We start from the raw sequence: 16,550 nt of genomic DNA, 5'->3' as shown, positions 1-16,550 counted from the left end.
TGGAGATACTTTACTTACTCCTTCATAATAGATTATATATTCAAGAAATAGACTTGGGTTGTTCACTTACAAAAAAGAAGAATAATGCGTTGGTTATTTGTGGACATAATCAAAGTTTTTAGCCAATATATAAATTGGGCAATACACAACACAGCTGATTGTAGAGATGCAGTTTGTGTCATGTGAAATGCATAAATTACAATATCTCTTGTTGCGTTGCGGCCATTATGAAAACTCTTCATGATAACTCAAAAGTTATACATAAGTGTGAACTACTTAAAAAAAGAAGAAATAGCTTCTGGTGACCTCAGTGGTCTATGTCTCATTGTACCGCCGAGCCTGAAAAAGTAGATATATTATTTACAAAAGTAAAAACATGCAAGGACTCTCGTAAATAACGTCAATAAATCATCCAATAAACCACATTGGAGAGTGATGATAAAAAAAAAGCTTTACAGAAAGAAAAAAAGAGAAGAAATTATTCAAAATGTGATTCAACATTTGTTCTATTTCCTGAAGCAGCTCACTTCCTGTCACTCCTCCGACAACACAAGAGCAACATTCACCCAACCGGCCTTCCTCTGCGTGAACCGACGGACAATTCGATAATCAAACAGCCCCACTGAAATAAACATGGCGCCGTGTAGTTGAACCGATAATGTTTGTTTATTTTGAGCAAACAGCCCTGCCGGGGAACCATATACATACTTCATGAGCTTTGATGTTAACAAAATACATTTAGTCCTAATTGTATTTGAGAGAGAAAACACAAAGAGAAATTTAAAAAAAATCCGTGAGCAAAAAGGTGTTCGAGTGAGGCCTCGTCTCGTTTCTCATTTTTTCATTAAATAAAGCGACGGGTCTGATTGGACCCGCGTTGCCAGCGCCAGCTGGAGACGTCCTCAAAAAGGAGTTGAGACGGAGCAGCTCTGTGTGTTTGAACACAAGCCCGTCAACATGATCCCCAGAGAAAGTAAAAACACCGTAAGCCAGCTTAAAAAAAAAAAAAGTGCTATGAGCTATTGTTTTCCAACTGAAAAATAACCTCAAAATGGCATTCGGAGCAGGGACAAAAAGAAAAAGAGGGAAGGGCTAGCTGATGATACGGCTAATTGACTGCAAAGAAGGGAAGTCCTCGTTATCCCGGATGTGCATGGTCTTGTGGGAGTTGAAGTCTTTCGGGGCAAGTACCTGTCTGCAAGTGGGGCACACCTGGCAGTCCAGCTCGGCCGCCGCGTTCGCCATGGTGGTCGGGATCTGCCAGGCGTTCTTCTTGTTCTTCTTCCCGCCTCCGGCGACCGACTGCTTCTCCAGCGCCCTGCTGTCTCCGTGGGCGCTCAGGAGCTCCTGCTGCTTGCCGGTGTCCGGCAGGAGGACCAGCAGCTCGCTGAAGATGCGGTTAAAGTCTTCTCCGAGCAGGTCCTTACAGCTGCCGTGGTACTGGACCGCTGATATCACACTCTGGGAACCAAGAGGAAGAGGAGGAGGAGGGTAAGGAAGCTACCAACACAGGCTTCAGGACTGTGGGATTATATCCAGTTAAAAGTTACTATAACAAATTTCATTTTGCATTGATTTTGAGTCCCTGTGGATGAAAGTAGTCACAAAAAAAATCTAATTTCCTGCTGTGCTGGAAGGTTGTCTGTATGATTATTATGCAAACACAACATCTTTAAATAATTCTCAGGATCGTGATTGTTGTGTCACGAGTACCTGTCTGAACTGGGCAGAGTAGTTTTTGAACTCGTTGAACGTCGACTCGTCGTTGTGGAGGTACTTCCTAATGGACTGGATCAGCTCCAGGTTCCTCTGGTTGAAGTCGTTGGGCACCAGGTAAGCGGTGCTCGACACCTTGGGGGGTCTGGGGACACGAGAGCGACACAGTCAGCGATGTTCTCGTGGAGGCACGAGCACCGACGGACCGACGAGAACAGGGTTTGTTCTGGAAGGGAGGTTGTCTCACGGGTTGACCGCGGGCGCCGCGGGCTCCACCACGTTGCTGTTCAGGGGGATCCCGGTGAAGCCCGGGGGAGGTTTAGGGGCGGAGATCCCCAGGCCGGGTGGAGGTGGGGGCATGACGGAGGCCGGTGCTGAAGCCTTCAGCGGGAAAGAGGACTTGAAGCCTGAGAGATAAACAGTGTGAGCTACTTCTGAACTGACTTTAAGCGGGGGAAAATACATTGTTACAAGACAATAGACGAATAGTGTGGAGTTCATGCACCTGGTGGTGGCTTCTTGGTCATGAGAGCAGGGAAGTCCTCCTCCTCCTCCTCCTGCTCAAGAGGGGGGTCCGCTTTGGGATGAGGAGTTGTCGCGACGGCCTCCTTCCGAACGGGCGGTGACTTCTCGGGGTGTCCGTTCGCCATCAGAGTCGCCGTCCCAGCACTGGCGGGGGGGGCTTTGTTCCAACTCTTCTCGGGGACGTTCTCCTTTTGCGCCGCCGTCTCCACGGAGATCGTGTTCACAGTTTGCGTCGTCCCCGACATTGAAGACGGGGGCGGGGAGGCCGCGGCGGCCATGTTCTTCTGCTGTTTTTTCTTCTTGCTGGCTTTAGAGGTGAAAGGATCGGGGATGGGGGTCGGGTTTGGAGGGTCGGGGGCCACAGCGGAGGGTTTGCTTTTGCCCCCTTTGACGGTGAGCAGAGAGGAGATCTCCAACATGGTGGGCACCGAGCGGAACTCCTGCTGCGTCAACCCTCCGACACCATCGTCGCGAGATGGAGGAGGAGGAGACCGAGTAGGTATTTCTTTCTCCTGTGACATCTTTTTCATCCGCAAGGATGAGGAGTTGGAGGAAGAGGAGAGGAGCTGAGGGCCAGAGGACACAGACGAGAGAGGAGGGGACGGCCTGGAGGGCGGGGGAGGGAGAGGTTGGGCTTTAGCTGCAGCGGTATGGTTGGACCAAGCAGATTTGTTGCCAGCCGCATGTTTGAGGGGCCGAATTTTGGACACAAGCGCGGGGAAATCCTCCTCGTGGAAAGAGGAAGTGTTCCTCTGTTGGGCGGAGTAAGCCGGCGTCATGGGAGACGCGACCGCCACGGTGGAGAGGCTCGGGAAGTCGTCTTCCTTCAAAGCGGCATGGGCTGTTGTTACCATCGCAGGAGCTGGTTTTACACTGGATAAGAACAACAACATCAAATGTATGTCCAGGGTTCTTACACATTTTGACTAATGGATTTCCAGGACTTTTCCATGACTTTTCCATTACAAAACTAAAATCTCGGTATAAACATGAAAAATGTAGAAAATGTTGCGTATCGAGAGCGTACGCCGGCTTATATATTTCATTAAAAAACATATTAATTATTTCAAACGCGGCGTAAATGAACATGTGATTATAACACAATTCAATGACTTTTCCCAAACTTTTATGATTTAAGTTTTTTCCATGACTTTTCCAGGCCTGGAAATGACTTTTAAAAGTCCATGACTTTTCCAGGTGTTCCATGACCGTACGAACCCTGTATGTCAGCCCGATTTAGCGTGTGGGATTTAAGTTTATACTGTGAGAAATAAAACCTTACATGGTCGGGGCCGCTTTGGCTCCTAAAGCTGGGAAGTCATCTTCTTCATCCCCGGGATTAGAGCTCTTCATTGTTCGTACTGTGAAGGAGAACAAAGACAGTCAGCACATTGACGACGAATCAAAGGCATTTTAAGTGAGGAGAATAATGCTTTTGCCCAGCAGTGTGTTTGCTTACAAACTCTGGTTACTCCTAATACAATTCAGAAATCCTTCATTCTTCTTTAGCAAAAGACAAAAGATGCCTCTCCATTCTTCATACCACCTCGACTGGGTTTATTTTATATGGAAGGCAGCATCCGACAGCGGTACATTGATATAAATGGGATTGTCTTATTTTATTGCTATAAATAAGACGATGTTGGGGGCAGCAGCCGTGTGACTAAACCCAACAAACCCCTGAGAGCTTTAATATGTTCCTTTCTCACCTGGAGGTTTGCTTGTTGGTTTGATGAGTCCCGTCCTGTTTTTGGGGTCTTCTGGGTCGGCTCTCTCGGTCCTCTCCTCCCTGCAGTGTTTGGGAGCGCTCCTCTCCTGCATCGGTCCTCTCTCCTGCATCGGTCCTCTCTCCTCCTGCCTACACTGCGCCATGGATGCCCTCATGGCAGCTGCCACCTCCCTGTCCTCTTCCTCTCTGCGTGGACAATCACACATTTGAACAGGAACCCATTAAAGCACTGTGAAGCCATCTTTGATACACAACATAAACCTCCAGCCAATCAATGCAGCGTTGCTCATTTAGACTCACCGGGAATACCTCCAGCTCTTCTGTCCCCCATGAGGCCTTCCTCTTCCTCCTCCTCCTCCTCCTCCTCCTCCTCTGACGCAGCTCGTCATAATCCTCACCCGACAGCATTCCTGTGGGCAAGCACATTTTTTGTTTTTACACATTCACTGCCTTCAAACTAGTGATGTCAACTTTAAAAACATTAAAAAAGGCCAGTCTCAAACACAAGAGCCGTAATAAGATCCCCCACCTTCATTTCTCCTCGTTTGTCTTGTGTAGTTAAACTGCACGTCGATGTGGCGGTTCTGTCGGGCCTCTGCTCGGTTCTTGCTGTGCGCCGCGGCTTTGTGGGCCTTGTAGTCGATCTCGGAGCGGAATGCATGGGTGAACTGTTCGTCGGCACAGCGGCCCTCCTCACACAGGTAGTGACTCTCTTTGAAATGCTCGCTCAGGTACGGGTAATCGCTGTTTGGAGAGCAGGGTTCAAAATAAAGATGTAAACAACTGCTTCAAACTACAGAGCCACCACATTCCAGTGACCACATGTTTTATTTTACGGCTATAAACACACACCTGTAATATTCCTGAGAACCATCCGCGTCACAGAAATGGCAGAAGTAGTGGTCCCTGCGCAAGTGCTTCAGCAGCTCATCGTTGTCAAGGTAACGGTCATCGCAGAACTTGCAGAGCGGGTGTCCTCTGTGGCTGGTGTCGTCCGGATCTCCGTGCGCTCGGTGACGTGCCAGTTCCTTGCGGTTGTACCATTTACGCTCATGGGAGAAGATCTGGTGGGAGAAGGGAAGTTTTAAAAAGTTAAGACATAACACAACATGAACAAAGTAGATTATACTGCATTTAAAAGCCAGTGATCCACTGCACTGGGGGCAAACGGCTCAATTTATACCTAAATTAGTTTACACCGATTGGGCTTAGAAACTACATGTTCTCCTAACCCAGGAACAATTTCCTTGCAATACATGAACATCTACAACAAACAGGATGGTACTAAGGACATATTTCAACATCAACCACACCATCAACTCGGATACACATCTACATCACTTGCTATATTAAAGACAGGCATCTACTAGAGACGCCTCTTTTGAGATCTTGAAGTTTGCCAAACAGGTAATTGATTCATAGCTGGTAACTGATTCCACACATCTGCTAAATCGAAAAACACGTTCTTCCTTCTCCAGCTTATAAAACTTCATGGTAAAAAAAAAATTTAATCAGTGGAGCTCCATCGAGTAGGATAAATGTGGACATTATTAACCCGAGAAAAATACACCCACAAATATTTGGGTGCCACATTATTGAATATATTATGAACTGTACACATTAAAATGTGAAACTCTCTCCTATACTTTGCTCTGAGAGGTCCGTCTGCAGGCGTACGCAAAATGTTCTATTTCGTATTTATTGTGATGACACTAGGAGAACTGAACAATCTGTAAAAAGAAATTTACAATCACCGGCAGACTTCATGTCGCTGACTGAATGTGGGAGCCAACATGGTGCCATTAATATCCATGGTTTGTTCTCTGCCCTCCAGATATGACCTAATCCAGTGTAAAGATGATTGGCACCTACCTAGTGCATCAATTCTGATCTGTGTTATAAGTGTACGGACTGCTTTCCTGCATCTCTGTGATATTACGAGTATACCAATGATCCGAAAGCCCCTGCATCAGCTTGTTGGGGGCGAGTATACCTTGAGATGCTTCGAGCAGAGCTTGCAGCAGAAGAGCTCGTGCTGCTTCCTCATGTGATACTCCAGCTCCTCGAACTTGGAGAAGGCCTTCGGTTCTGAACAGCGGAGGCACTCTGGCAACAGCAGATGTCTGAAACAACACAGGCCGGCACACACAAAGTCCATCAGGGTCACGTTGAAGAAAAAACACCATTAGAAACAGTCAGGATTAAAACCAAAGAATATGAGCTCCTGGTAACACGGAGAAATGAAGTCAATTACTTAAAAGAAAAGCAGAAATATCCTCTGATCATTTCAGTTCACTACAACGTTTACCGCTCTCTTTTCTTGGTTATCAGGGGATTTGGTTGACAGAGACAAATCCCTGGTGCCAGACAAAAGAAAAAAAATGCACACTTGTGGTCTATATACACACATCAATACAGCTTGTATATGCAAGAAACAGATGCAGAGGTAGTAACAACAAGAACACAGCATGGTTCGATCCAAACAACACTCAGTGCGTTTACATGATGGTATAATTCGAATCTTGCTTTAGTCGGACTATGCTATCTTTTGGGGGATCTGCTGTTATCCCAATATACATGACAGTGAGTAATTCGAATCATTGGCCGAAAGCATGGCATATCCGATACGATAGGCGGCGCTGTTTTCATTACAACTCGTGGTGATACAGCCATTTCCGCTTGACCTCTTCACCACCACCAACAACAACATTTCGAGAAAGATGGCGAACAGAGAGCAAGGCGAAGCTACATCCCTCTACTATTCTTCCATGGTGTTAACAGGAGTACAGCGAATGCAAATGGCGCTATTGGCTGAGTTGATAACGGAGAGAAGACGCCGTCGCCGAAGGTACACGGAGAATTTAATTTATCGTCTCTTTCGACTTCCGGGTCACGACATGGGAGGGAGGAGGGCGGAGGGATCTCGAGCATGCGCAAAGACGCAAAGTCCAGTTGCGAATCGAATTCAGAGTTACATGCCGCGAGAGTCGAATTATCAACTGGATCGGATCGAGCTATCCAGGGGTGTTAATCGGACCGAAGTCGGACCGCACATAGTCCGACTAAGGTGTTTACATGAAACGGATAATTCGATTTCAGTCCGACTAAGCCAATAATTCGATTGCATGTAACCGCACTGACAGTAACATGTTATTATTTCTTTCACATGTCTACTTTGAGTCTATTTCATTGTGTATTTATATAGATCTTTCGCCAGGGTTAGATTATTAGGCTACTGCAGATTACAAGAGGTCCTTCCGATGGGGCGAGAAAAGCATTGGAAATGAAATGTGCCACTGATGATTATGACCATGCACTTAATGGTAGTCTTCCTTCTCGTTTTATGTTATGAGGCATTTCTAAATGACATTTGTCTGTGTTTCTTCAGTGGATTTGTGAGTTGTTTTTATAGACAGTTTTCTATTCAGTGAAAGGTCATTATAGTTTCACTTCTCACCAAACAGAGAGTCACACTGACACATTCAAAAGTTACCGGCATCTCCACTAGTTTTAGTCGCCTGCAAATTGGGAGACTTAAAAAAAATGTAAATATGAAAAGTCTAAAAATAACACAATCATGAGTAATGGAGAAGAGCAAGGGCAATACCTGTATTTGGCGAAGATCTTCTCGTCACAGAAATAGATGTCATGCGTCTTCTCACAGGGGAACTGTTGGTAGGGCAGAGACGAGAAGGCCGCCAGGTTCTTCACAAACACCACCTGAGTGCAACACGAAAGTCAGAACTGCTGCACAAATAATTCAACGCACACTACTTTAAGGAAGGTGAAGGGATAATAATAATAAGGCGGTATTTACCTGGTGGGCAAATTACATTTATACTGAGACAGGCTTTACAATAGTACTTGTAAGTAAAGAATACATAAAAAGCTGGTACACACACACACACACACGCACGCACACACGCCTTCTGACAGGAGTCGTAGGCAGCGAGGCCTTTACCGTCCGCGTCACGTACTGACACCGACAAGAGACTAAAATCCAACCTAATTGTGAGCCAGTCACCTTTACCTGAGCGGAAGTGGGTCCTCTAAAAAGGTAAAGGTGACTGGCACACAATTAGGTCGGAAGAAGGTGAAGCTAAATTACCTGCGGCAACAACTACCGCTGGCTATCTGACTCGTGTGAGAGGTGACAGGTCGCGAGATGAACTCAGGTGAACCAGCACCATGTGCACAGGTTAGCCACCTATACGACTCCAGGTAAAACGGACGACGGTACCGAACCTGCGTGGGATTACCCGGCTCGTGTTAGCTCGAGCCCCCCTAGCTAACGTTGCTAGGCTAATGACAGCGAGGAAGAAAGTAACGTTGCGTTTAATCTGAGCGGTTTGTCGACGTCGTTATTCACTAACATTGCTTGTTATTAGTAGTATTCATCCAGTCACGGTGTTATAAAACAATAAACTTATTTCATACGTGTGTATATCTTTTAAAAAATCAAAATAAGAGTGCCAGAACAATGCGGCCTACTTAGCACCGCCAGGCGGCACATCCCCGGTGCACAGTAGCGTAGGAACCCGCACCTTGTCGAGCTCTTCCCGGCAGACGGCGCAGTACTTCTGGTCGCACAGCACTCTCATTTTGGTGGAGCAGCGGTAGCACACCGGGTGGTCGCATTTTCCCAAGGCGAAGATGTTGACCTCTTGGCAGCACAGGACGCAGTGCTTCTCTGTGGTTTCTTTGCTGGTTCTTGAAGACATGGCGGTGGTGGAGAGGAAAAGGCTCAACTTCTGTGCTATTTGTTATTCGGGGAGAGCCGCTGAAGCGTTTACGTAATCATGCAAAGTCTGAAACACGGCAGGCGCGTCACGTCATCTGTCGTACCTCCGGATCTGTATAGCGTGAGCATGGACTCGCACCCTTCCGGTCTGGTGACGCGGGGACCGTCACACGCGGGCCCGTCTGCGCAGGTCAGTGTTGCCAGGTCCGCGGTTTTCCCGCGGAATTGGGCTACTTTTGAAGTGTTGCCGCGGGTTCGGGTAGACCTATTTTGCATGCAAATTATTTGAATATCTTTAAATAGAAATCCATATTTAAAATGAAATAATTTATTTATACCCAAATCCTACCAAACTGACTCCAGATCAGCACGTACACGCCGACACCCCCCCCCCCCCGTCGACAACGCTCGCAGTGGGTCACTTTCTATCTCAGGGGGGCATCATGAAGGAGTTATGGGCATATTTTGAGTTCCAATATTGGGCTGGTTTTTGGGCTGGTTTTGTCACACAGACCTGGCAACCCTGGCGCAGGTCCCCGCGGCTGCTCCGTGTTCCCCGAGGTGTGCGCCAGACAGGAGAACCGTGGTAGCTGACATCGATATGAGGTGCTGTACTTTGGGAAATCCTAAATATGTCGAGATCATCGTTATCTAAAATAAGCATTTCATTATTATTATGAAATTATGTCAAGAGCTCTAATTTATTTCACTATTTGTAACCTTCATCTGAAATGTCTCAAGGAATTTCCTCCCTTTTTTCCCCTTGAAGGGTTGTTTGGGTTATTATCCTCACAGGTCAAAGGTCAGGGATGTCTATATGTACAGATTGTAAAGCTCTCTGAGACACATTTGTAATTTGTGAAATTGGGCTTTACAAATAAACTGAATTAAATTGAATCTTGCTCGTTTCTCTTGACATGTTTGCACAATTTATGCAATTTATTGTTCAAAGTTGTAGTCAGTCATTTTTATAAAACATAATATATTTATTTCCCATTTCATATTTTCGTTTTACCCAATTGATTACTGCATTTAAAACTTCAGTTACAATAAACAGGCATTATCAGTCAAATATAGTCCAGATATTTTGGTTATACATATGTATAATAACATTATTGATTTGCGACTTTAAAAAAAACTGTTTTATAAAGAGTTGTGATAATATATCATGTTTTGTGAATCCATCCCAACATGTTTGCGTGTGTTTACTAAAATGTTTATATTCAAACTGATCTAAAAAACTGATCTGGTTATTATCCTTCAGGTTATTTCGTTGTTTCCCAACATGAATTACTGTCCTGTAAGATGTCCACTGTGTTATTTCTTTCTAAATCTGTCCGTTGAATGTGTGTTCTGTTTATTTCAGAATCGGAGCATTAACCATCCATCAACTCAGGGTTTTTCAGAAAAAGAGAGGTTCACTTTGAGTTTGTAGTGTTTTCCTGGTTGTAGTATTATTATGTAGTATTTATTGGAGTATTTGTAGGATGAAGTCACCATTAAAGATATACGGAAACGTTGAAAATGATATACACAAGAAAGTGAAGGAAACTAAAGTCCCCATCATGGGCTCTGAGCAGTGATCACGACCGTCAGTGCTTTAATGTCTCAGATGTCCGTGGTTGTGATTCTAGCGTCTCTTGTGGTACTTGCTGCTCAGTCCCATGACTCTGAAGGTGCAGCTGGCAATGTTCTCGTAGAGGAGGAACATGAGCGCAGCAGTCAGCACCGTCTGCAGCAGCTTGGCCTCCAGGCCTTTGAACAGACCCAATATGCCGTATTTCCTAAAGATGAAAACCCCAAAAAAGATAATGCAAACATGTGAATCACCACGTATCTGAAGGAAAGTCTTCTTCACATCCATTCACGTAACAATGGGTCTGCACACAATAAAGCCACAGAAAGAGCTGCATTATTATGGTTTTAAATAATGATCTGATTTGTTCCTCTTAACTTAGAGTTCTTTAAGTTTGACTGTCCAGTTATTTGTCAATGAGTTGAGAACACGTGTGCATGCATGGTTTACTCATCTGCAGTGTTGTATGTGGTGATAACATGGATGTACTGTGTTCATGATGCACCATCTTTTACTGTGTATTCTACTTTGCTCTTTAAACTGTTGATGGGCCCTGTTATTGCCAAATAGTTTTAATTGACTAATGTACTGTACTTTGACACTTTGTCTGTGATAAGTATATATAAATAAACTTTTACCAGCTGAATAAATTTAATGTGCTCTGTAGGTCTTAGTGGAAATTTAAAATCATGCTGACACATGTTCTGTCATTTAAAATGATTATGAATGGTTAAAAATTAATACATTAATTTGTTAATTGTCTTCCAGATTGAATGAAAGCAAATTGATTGTCATCTGGGTTTGCCGAAACCAGATTTGGACTGCATGTTTGAACACAGACACTTTTTTTTTTTACCACATTTAAAAACAATTTTTCCTCCTAAATTAACTGCAAGTCAAATGCAGTTTTCATCATTGCACTTTTGCACCGTGTCTAAATACAGGAACTTAAATTCCCACGGGCACTCACCTGACTCTGTTGACCAGTAGACACTTGACCGCTCTAATGCTGGACAGTAGTTTGGGCTCGTTCGTTGACTCACTGAACTGACCGAACTACAGGGATTTAAAAAAGGAGAACAAACACACCCATGTGTGATTAAAGCATATTATCATTTATTCTGGTAGCATATCGGCTTTTATTTGTGTAAAAATGGGAAAAAACACGAGGAAGGTTTCAAATAAAAACGTACAAAATAAACCACGTGCCTCTCCTCTCGTTTTACACGCGTGAACAAAACACACAGGAAACCCACCCTGAGAATGGACTGCACCGTCTGCAGCGGGTACGTAACGACGGTGGCAACCGCTTTGGCAACCGCGCCGATGATGAAGACCTCGGCAGATGACAGCTTGGAGGGGGAGAAAAGAAGAAAACGTGTGAAAAATTCACATCATTAAATGTCTGAGCTCGTCTCTGCTTGGTCACGTAATCCTTAACTTAAACATTTGTCCACCAAAATCTAAAAGTCCATGTGGTGTAAAAGCAAATGTTCAGCGTAGAAGAATCTGCTTCACAAGAAAAATCATGTGAAGAGAATTACTGCATTACGAGTGTGCATCCATCCAGATGATGGGATGAGCAGAAGGAACTTTCCTCTTCTTTTCCAGTGTAAGTTATGTTAGTATATGTGTTCTTTTTATTTATGTTATGATACAACATACAACACTACAGTAATCGTTATAATAATATATATTATTATGAATTATACTGAGGGTATTCAGCGACAGTGTCACTAACTCTTGAAGAACATATTTTGGGCATGCAATTAGATTGTTTCAATTTCTAGTGATCTTTTGAAACTCTCATGTTAATATTCACAGCCAAAAATGTTTAAAGGTTAAAGGCCCATATGAAAGCTTCGATAGTTTTTTTTTTACTGTATTGGCATCAGTTTAAAATCTCGTCAATGCAATTTTTTTTGACAATCACAAAAATGTGAAGATCTCTCGTAAAAATTATGTTTAATAAAAAGTAAAAACACAATATTTGAATTGTGTAAAAGTGGACTGATCCAACTATCATCTCCCCGCATCCGTACTTTCTAAAATTCTGCTCGGATTGCAGCACTGATCTCTGTCCGAGTTCTCCTACTCCCTCCCTCCCCTCTCTCCTCCTCCCTCACCTCCCTGGGAACTCTTCTCCTCAGATGCCTCTTCAGGCCTTCATAAATCATGAACTGGATGGCCGGGTTCAGCACCAGCAGCAGGGACGGGAAGGTCCCGTTCCACAGGGCCCCCGCACCCTCATCGCGGATGATCTGAGCAAATGCATCTGCCGAAGAGCAAATCAGCCATTACTGGAAAAAACTGGAATTACCACCTGGTGGTTGTACGTCTCTGCCAACCAGCTATGTTGCAATGAATATATATATCTGTCATATCAGAGTGCCATCACTTCATCAAAAAATTAGCATATGAACCGTTGAGTTGGGGCCGAAAAACAACATGTTTGTGAGGTCACATTGACCTTTGACCTTCTGATAAGTTCAACCTTGAGTCAAAGTGGACGTTTGTGCACTCATTCCTAGGAAACTTGCCGATTGCATAAGGCACAAAAAGTTGGACTAAAATAAAATCACACAAGAAAGAAAGAAGGAAGTCTTGAATCAGCTATTAGTGCATTTAAAAACTTTTATGACCTAATTTCTTTTTTTTTAAAGAGCTATTTCAGTGTTTCTACTATGAAGAAAAATATTACTGCTTATTTCCCATTGTAGATCTAAGGGGGAAAGTATTATTGGACCCAAAGGCGTCACGTGAAGTGTACACATGGGTGTACGTTAGTGCCAAATCTGAATAAATCCCCTCCGGGCGTTCCGGAGACACTGCATTCACAAAAATGAACCGGACAGACAACTCCAAAAAAAAAGAAGTCACATGACCATTTACCCAGAATGCCAGAATAGTTGGTGGGCCTTATATCTGCATTGCGAAACTTGGAACCCTGAAGCTTCAGTCTGGTGTTGACCACCCACAGCGGAGTGGTGAGCAGGACGTTTACAACACCTGGAGGCGAGAACGCAGGTGGAAGGCATGGCCCGTTTATTTGTAGAGCACATTTCAACAACAAGGACATTCAAAGTGCTTCACATGAAACAATTAAAAGCATCAAAACACGATGCAAAAAAAGAAAAAAATATTTAAAAACACTTGAGAAAATTCATTAAATCATTAAAAACAGTAAAAAAGCAAGACATAGAATAAAAGTTGCAGTGCAGTAGTGGGATGCAGACATTTAGTAATACCCTTGAATCTTGTTAAATTAAAAGCAACAGCAAAAAGAAAAGTCTTTAACAAGAGAAGTTTCAGTACTTTGGACTGGAAGACAAAAAGAAGTTGTTCAACTGTTGAAAAAACGCTTTCCCCCCCATAATTTTACTTTCAAATGTGAGGTTTGATATTGGCCTATCATTTTTCATTATTTCAGGGTCTAAACTTACCTTTTTTTAAGAGTGGTTTAATAACTGCAGTTTTTAGGGCTTGTGGGAAAACACCCAAGAGAAGGGATGCATTTACAATTCGTAAAAGATCAGCGTGTGATACTTTTGAAGAAGTGTGTTGGTAGAATATCCAAGCAGCAAGAGGAGGATTTCAGATGTTTTCAAATGTTTTCTAAGCTTCTATGGATGTTATTTAAAGATGGAGGACCACACATACCCCGTGGTTGGTGTGGAGGAACCCACTGCTTGTCTAATTCTCTGAATTTTGTCAGCAAAAAAAGAGGCAAATTGATCACATGCCCAGGTGGATTGGAGCGTTTGTAGCAAATATAGCACGTGTATTGTTATTGTTTTTGGTTATGATGTCATAGAAGGACGAGTCGAGAGGAAATGGGCGTGAACCGGATGAACTTTCTTGTCCTCGGTCGCTAAAACAAGGCGTTTGTGATATGTTGCGACCCTCTTACCTGCAGCAATGCCTATGATTAAGTCAGTGCTGGGTGCCGACCGTTTCCCCTTCAGCGAGCTGGCCTTGAGGCTGTGGAAGCAGTAGAAGTAAACAAAGTTGGAGCAGCACAGGCTGCAGATGACGGGGAACCAGCCTCTGTACAGGGCGGATCTAAAAGGAGGGACGACAACAGGGACATGCCTCAGGACCCTTCAAACGATAAACCGCCACGCGCACATATTTTCAGACTAAGCTGGAAATGTGCGAGGTGCTTGTGTTCATGTAATTACATCATTCAGGTGATAGAGCGTAGAATAAGGAATGTACTGTCGAGCAACAGCAGCAAATCTAATATAACATTTACTCCACTCACACTCCTTCCTCTTTGATAATTTCTGCCAGAATGGCCGGAGTAGATTTGGCCTTCCTGTGTTCGTCCACTGAACGCGAACAAAAAGACAACTTGTAATTAATAACGACGTCACGTTGATAACTACAAACAACTCCCAAGTATGACTTCACCACTTCTTACCTTGGAGCCTCAGCCTGGCCGTGTCGAGAGGGAAGAACACCGTCATGGCGGTCACACTGCCCTAAAATAGACTACAGTCAGTTTTCAGGGAAGAAATATAGTGTATTTCTGTAATGTGAAATACATATTACACCAAACTCTATTGCAAAATCTAACAATGCAATGATGAATATATGGCAGAAAACACACCATTTACTATAACTCCTGAATAATCACGAATCACTCTAAAATGCATATGATGTCTTGCCATATGGAGAGGTTGGTTTACATATTTCAGTTGTTTAAACATTTAAAATGCAGGTAAATGTAACGTGACATGTGGTGATATCTCGTCTGGGACATTATTCAGAATACCCTCTCACACACACAACTGAAATGCTCTCACACACACTACTGAAATGCTCTCACACACACTAGTGAAATGTTCTCACACACACAAGTGAAATGCTCTCACACACACTACTGAAATGCTCTCACACACACTACTGAAATGCTCTCACGCACACAAGTGAAATGCTCTCACACACACTACTGAAAACTATATCTCACGCACACAACTGAAAATCTCTCACACATACTAGTGAAAAGCTCTCACGGCTATTTAACTTGAATGCAAGGCATTTCACTACGGATCGATTTCACTTGCGAAGCTGCAGTGTTGCCAGGTCCGCGGTTTGCGCGCATTGGGATGGAGCAAAAATGTGCTCAACAGCCACGGCGTTATTGGCCTCAGCGGAGACAATCTGAACACTGTCTCAACTGCTGTTCGGCAGCAGCCGGTGTTACACTACTGGTTTTCAAACCTACTGGTTTTTCTGCGCGTGCGTTGTGCGTTCTTCTCTTCACATCTGCAGTCTCGCTCTGTCTCGCTCACCAGATTCATTCACATTCACAAAACAACATATTTCAAGCCACCGTTCATCCATTTGGCGATTACGCGATTATTATTGAGCAGTGCATGAGCAGTGCATCACAAGAACGGATGAAGAAATACAAAAAAAAAAAAGAAAAAGATCGCCCCGCCCAAATTTCTTCTCTGATCAAAAAAGAGACTGCACTGCAAGACACGCAGTCCTGTGCGCGCGCCCACTAGATATTAGTTTCAGCTCATAATTTATATATTGATCCATTAAGTCGAAGGGATCTGAAACAACTGGTTACCTTGAGCGGATATGTACACTTTGAAACATGTTTAGCGATGCTTGTTCGCAACATAAGAAATGTCTGGGACACGTTACACTATGAATGGAGTCTCGAGTGGAAGATTTAAAGCTCACAGGCTCCACAGCTGCAGCTGCTGACATTAAACACTGAATTACAGAAAACAATATTTAAAGTGAAGCTAACTTACCAGGGCTCCCGAAACAGCATGGACCAAAGCCTCATACGAGAACACAGCGTAGCTCATTTTTAACGAATGTATTCTTATATTTTTATGCTTGAAGCCTTTTGCTCGACTAAAAGAAACCAACTTTGTTTAAACTCCCGTTACTAAATCAAAAGCTGCTGTTGTGAAACTCGATGTTGTTTTAATGCTTCGCTTCCTGGTGGGATGACGCTTTTACTGCTGAACACAGGGGCATTGTGGGTAATGTAGTTTTTCCGTCATTATGCACCTATCAACAGGTTTAATGTTCTATTTAGCATTTTTTAGGGAATATTTGCAGGATCAACCTATAGAGGGATTCAGTAAAGCTGTCTAAATAGAAGATGAGTGCACTTATTACATTATATAATATGCATTTAACTAGTATGCATGTTATTAATGAGGATACTGCTGCATGTGAGCATCAGGGACAATCACATTCACCCTGTAAACAGATGCACTGTTCACTTTTGG

The 16,550-nt window shown here is 43.7% G+C and overlaps 2 protein-coding genes across 2 annotated transcripts; both read right to left on the bottom strand.

Moving 5' to 3' along the window:
* Positions 1-642: 642 nt before the first annotated feature.
* Positions 643-8,850, bottom strand: znf598 (zinc finger protein 598). The gene is given in 13 exon segments (XM_056406171.1): positions 643-1,461; positions 1,714-1,861; positions 1,964-2,123; positions 2,222-3,114; positions 3,524-3,602; positions 3,951-4,156; positions 4,271-4,335; positions 4,337-4,380; positions 4,500-4,714; positions 4,823-5,034; positions 5,964-6,093; positions 7,578-7,690; positions 8,515-8,850. Coding segments are annotated over 13 exon segments (2,811 nt in total). The 5' UTR covers positions 8,692-8,850; the 3' UTR covers positions 643-1,092.
* A 1,413-nt stretch (positions 8,851-10,263) lies between these two features.
* Positions 10,264-16,247, bottom strand: slc25a17 (solute carrier family 25 member 17). The gene is made up of 9 exons (XM_056406173.1): positions 16,062-16,247; positions 14,711-14,771; positions 14,552-14,618; positions 14,198-14,349; positions 13,180-13,296; positions 12,414-12,562; positions 11,544-11,639; positions 11,258-11,343; positions 10,264-10,495 (listed from the first exon to the last, which is right to left on the bottom strand). Exons 1-9 carry the CDS (start codon positions 16,116-16,118, stop codon positions 10,342-10,344), a joined length of 939 nt encoding a protein of 312 aa, XP_056262148.1. The 5' UTR covers positions 16,119-16,247; the 3' UTR covers positions 10,264-10,341.
* Positions 16,248-16,550: the final 303 nt, after the last annotated feature.

Source organism: Pseudoliparis swirei, chromosome 23 (assembly GCF_029220125.1).
Source record: "Pseudoliparis swirei isolate HS2019 ecotype Mariana Trench chromosome 23, NWPU_hadal_v1, whole genome shotgun sequence".
NCBI lineage: Eukaryota > Metazoa > Chordata > Actinopteri > Perciformes > Liparidae > Pseudoliparis > Pseudoliparis swirei.
This window is presented reverse-complemented; position numbering and strand designations above follow the sequence as displayed.

Bases quoted from the DNA above. Each gene is read 5' to 3' on its own strand.
- slc25a17 (XM_056406173.1), bottom strand. From the start codon at position 16,118: ATGAGCTACGCTGTGTTCTCGTATGAGGCTTTGGTCCATGCTGTTTCG. The intron at 14,619-14,710 runs GTAAGAAGTGGT...GTTCGCGTTCAG, and splicing joins GGCCAGGCTGAGGCTCCAAG to TGGACGAACACAGGAAGGCC. The intron at 11,640-12,413 runs GTGAGGGAGGAG...TCCCCCTCCAAG, and splicing joins GGAGAAGAGTTCCCAGGGAG to CTGTCATCTGCCGAGGTCTT.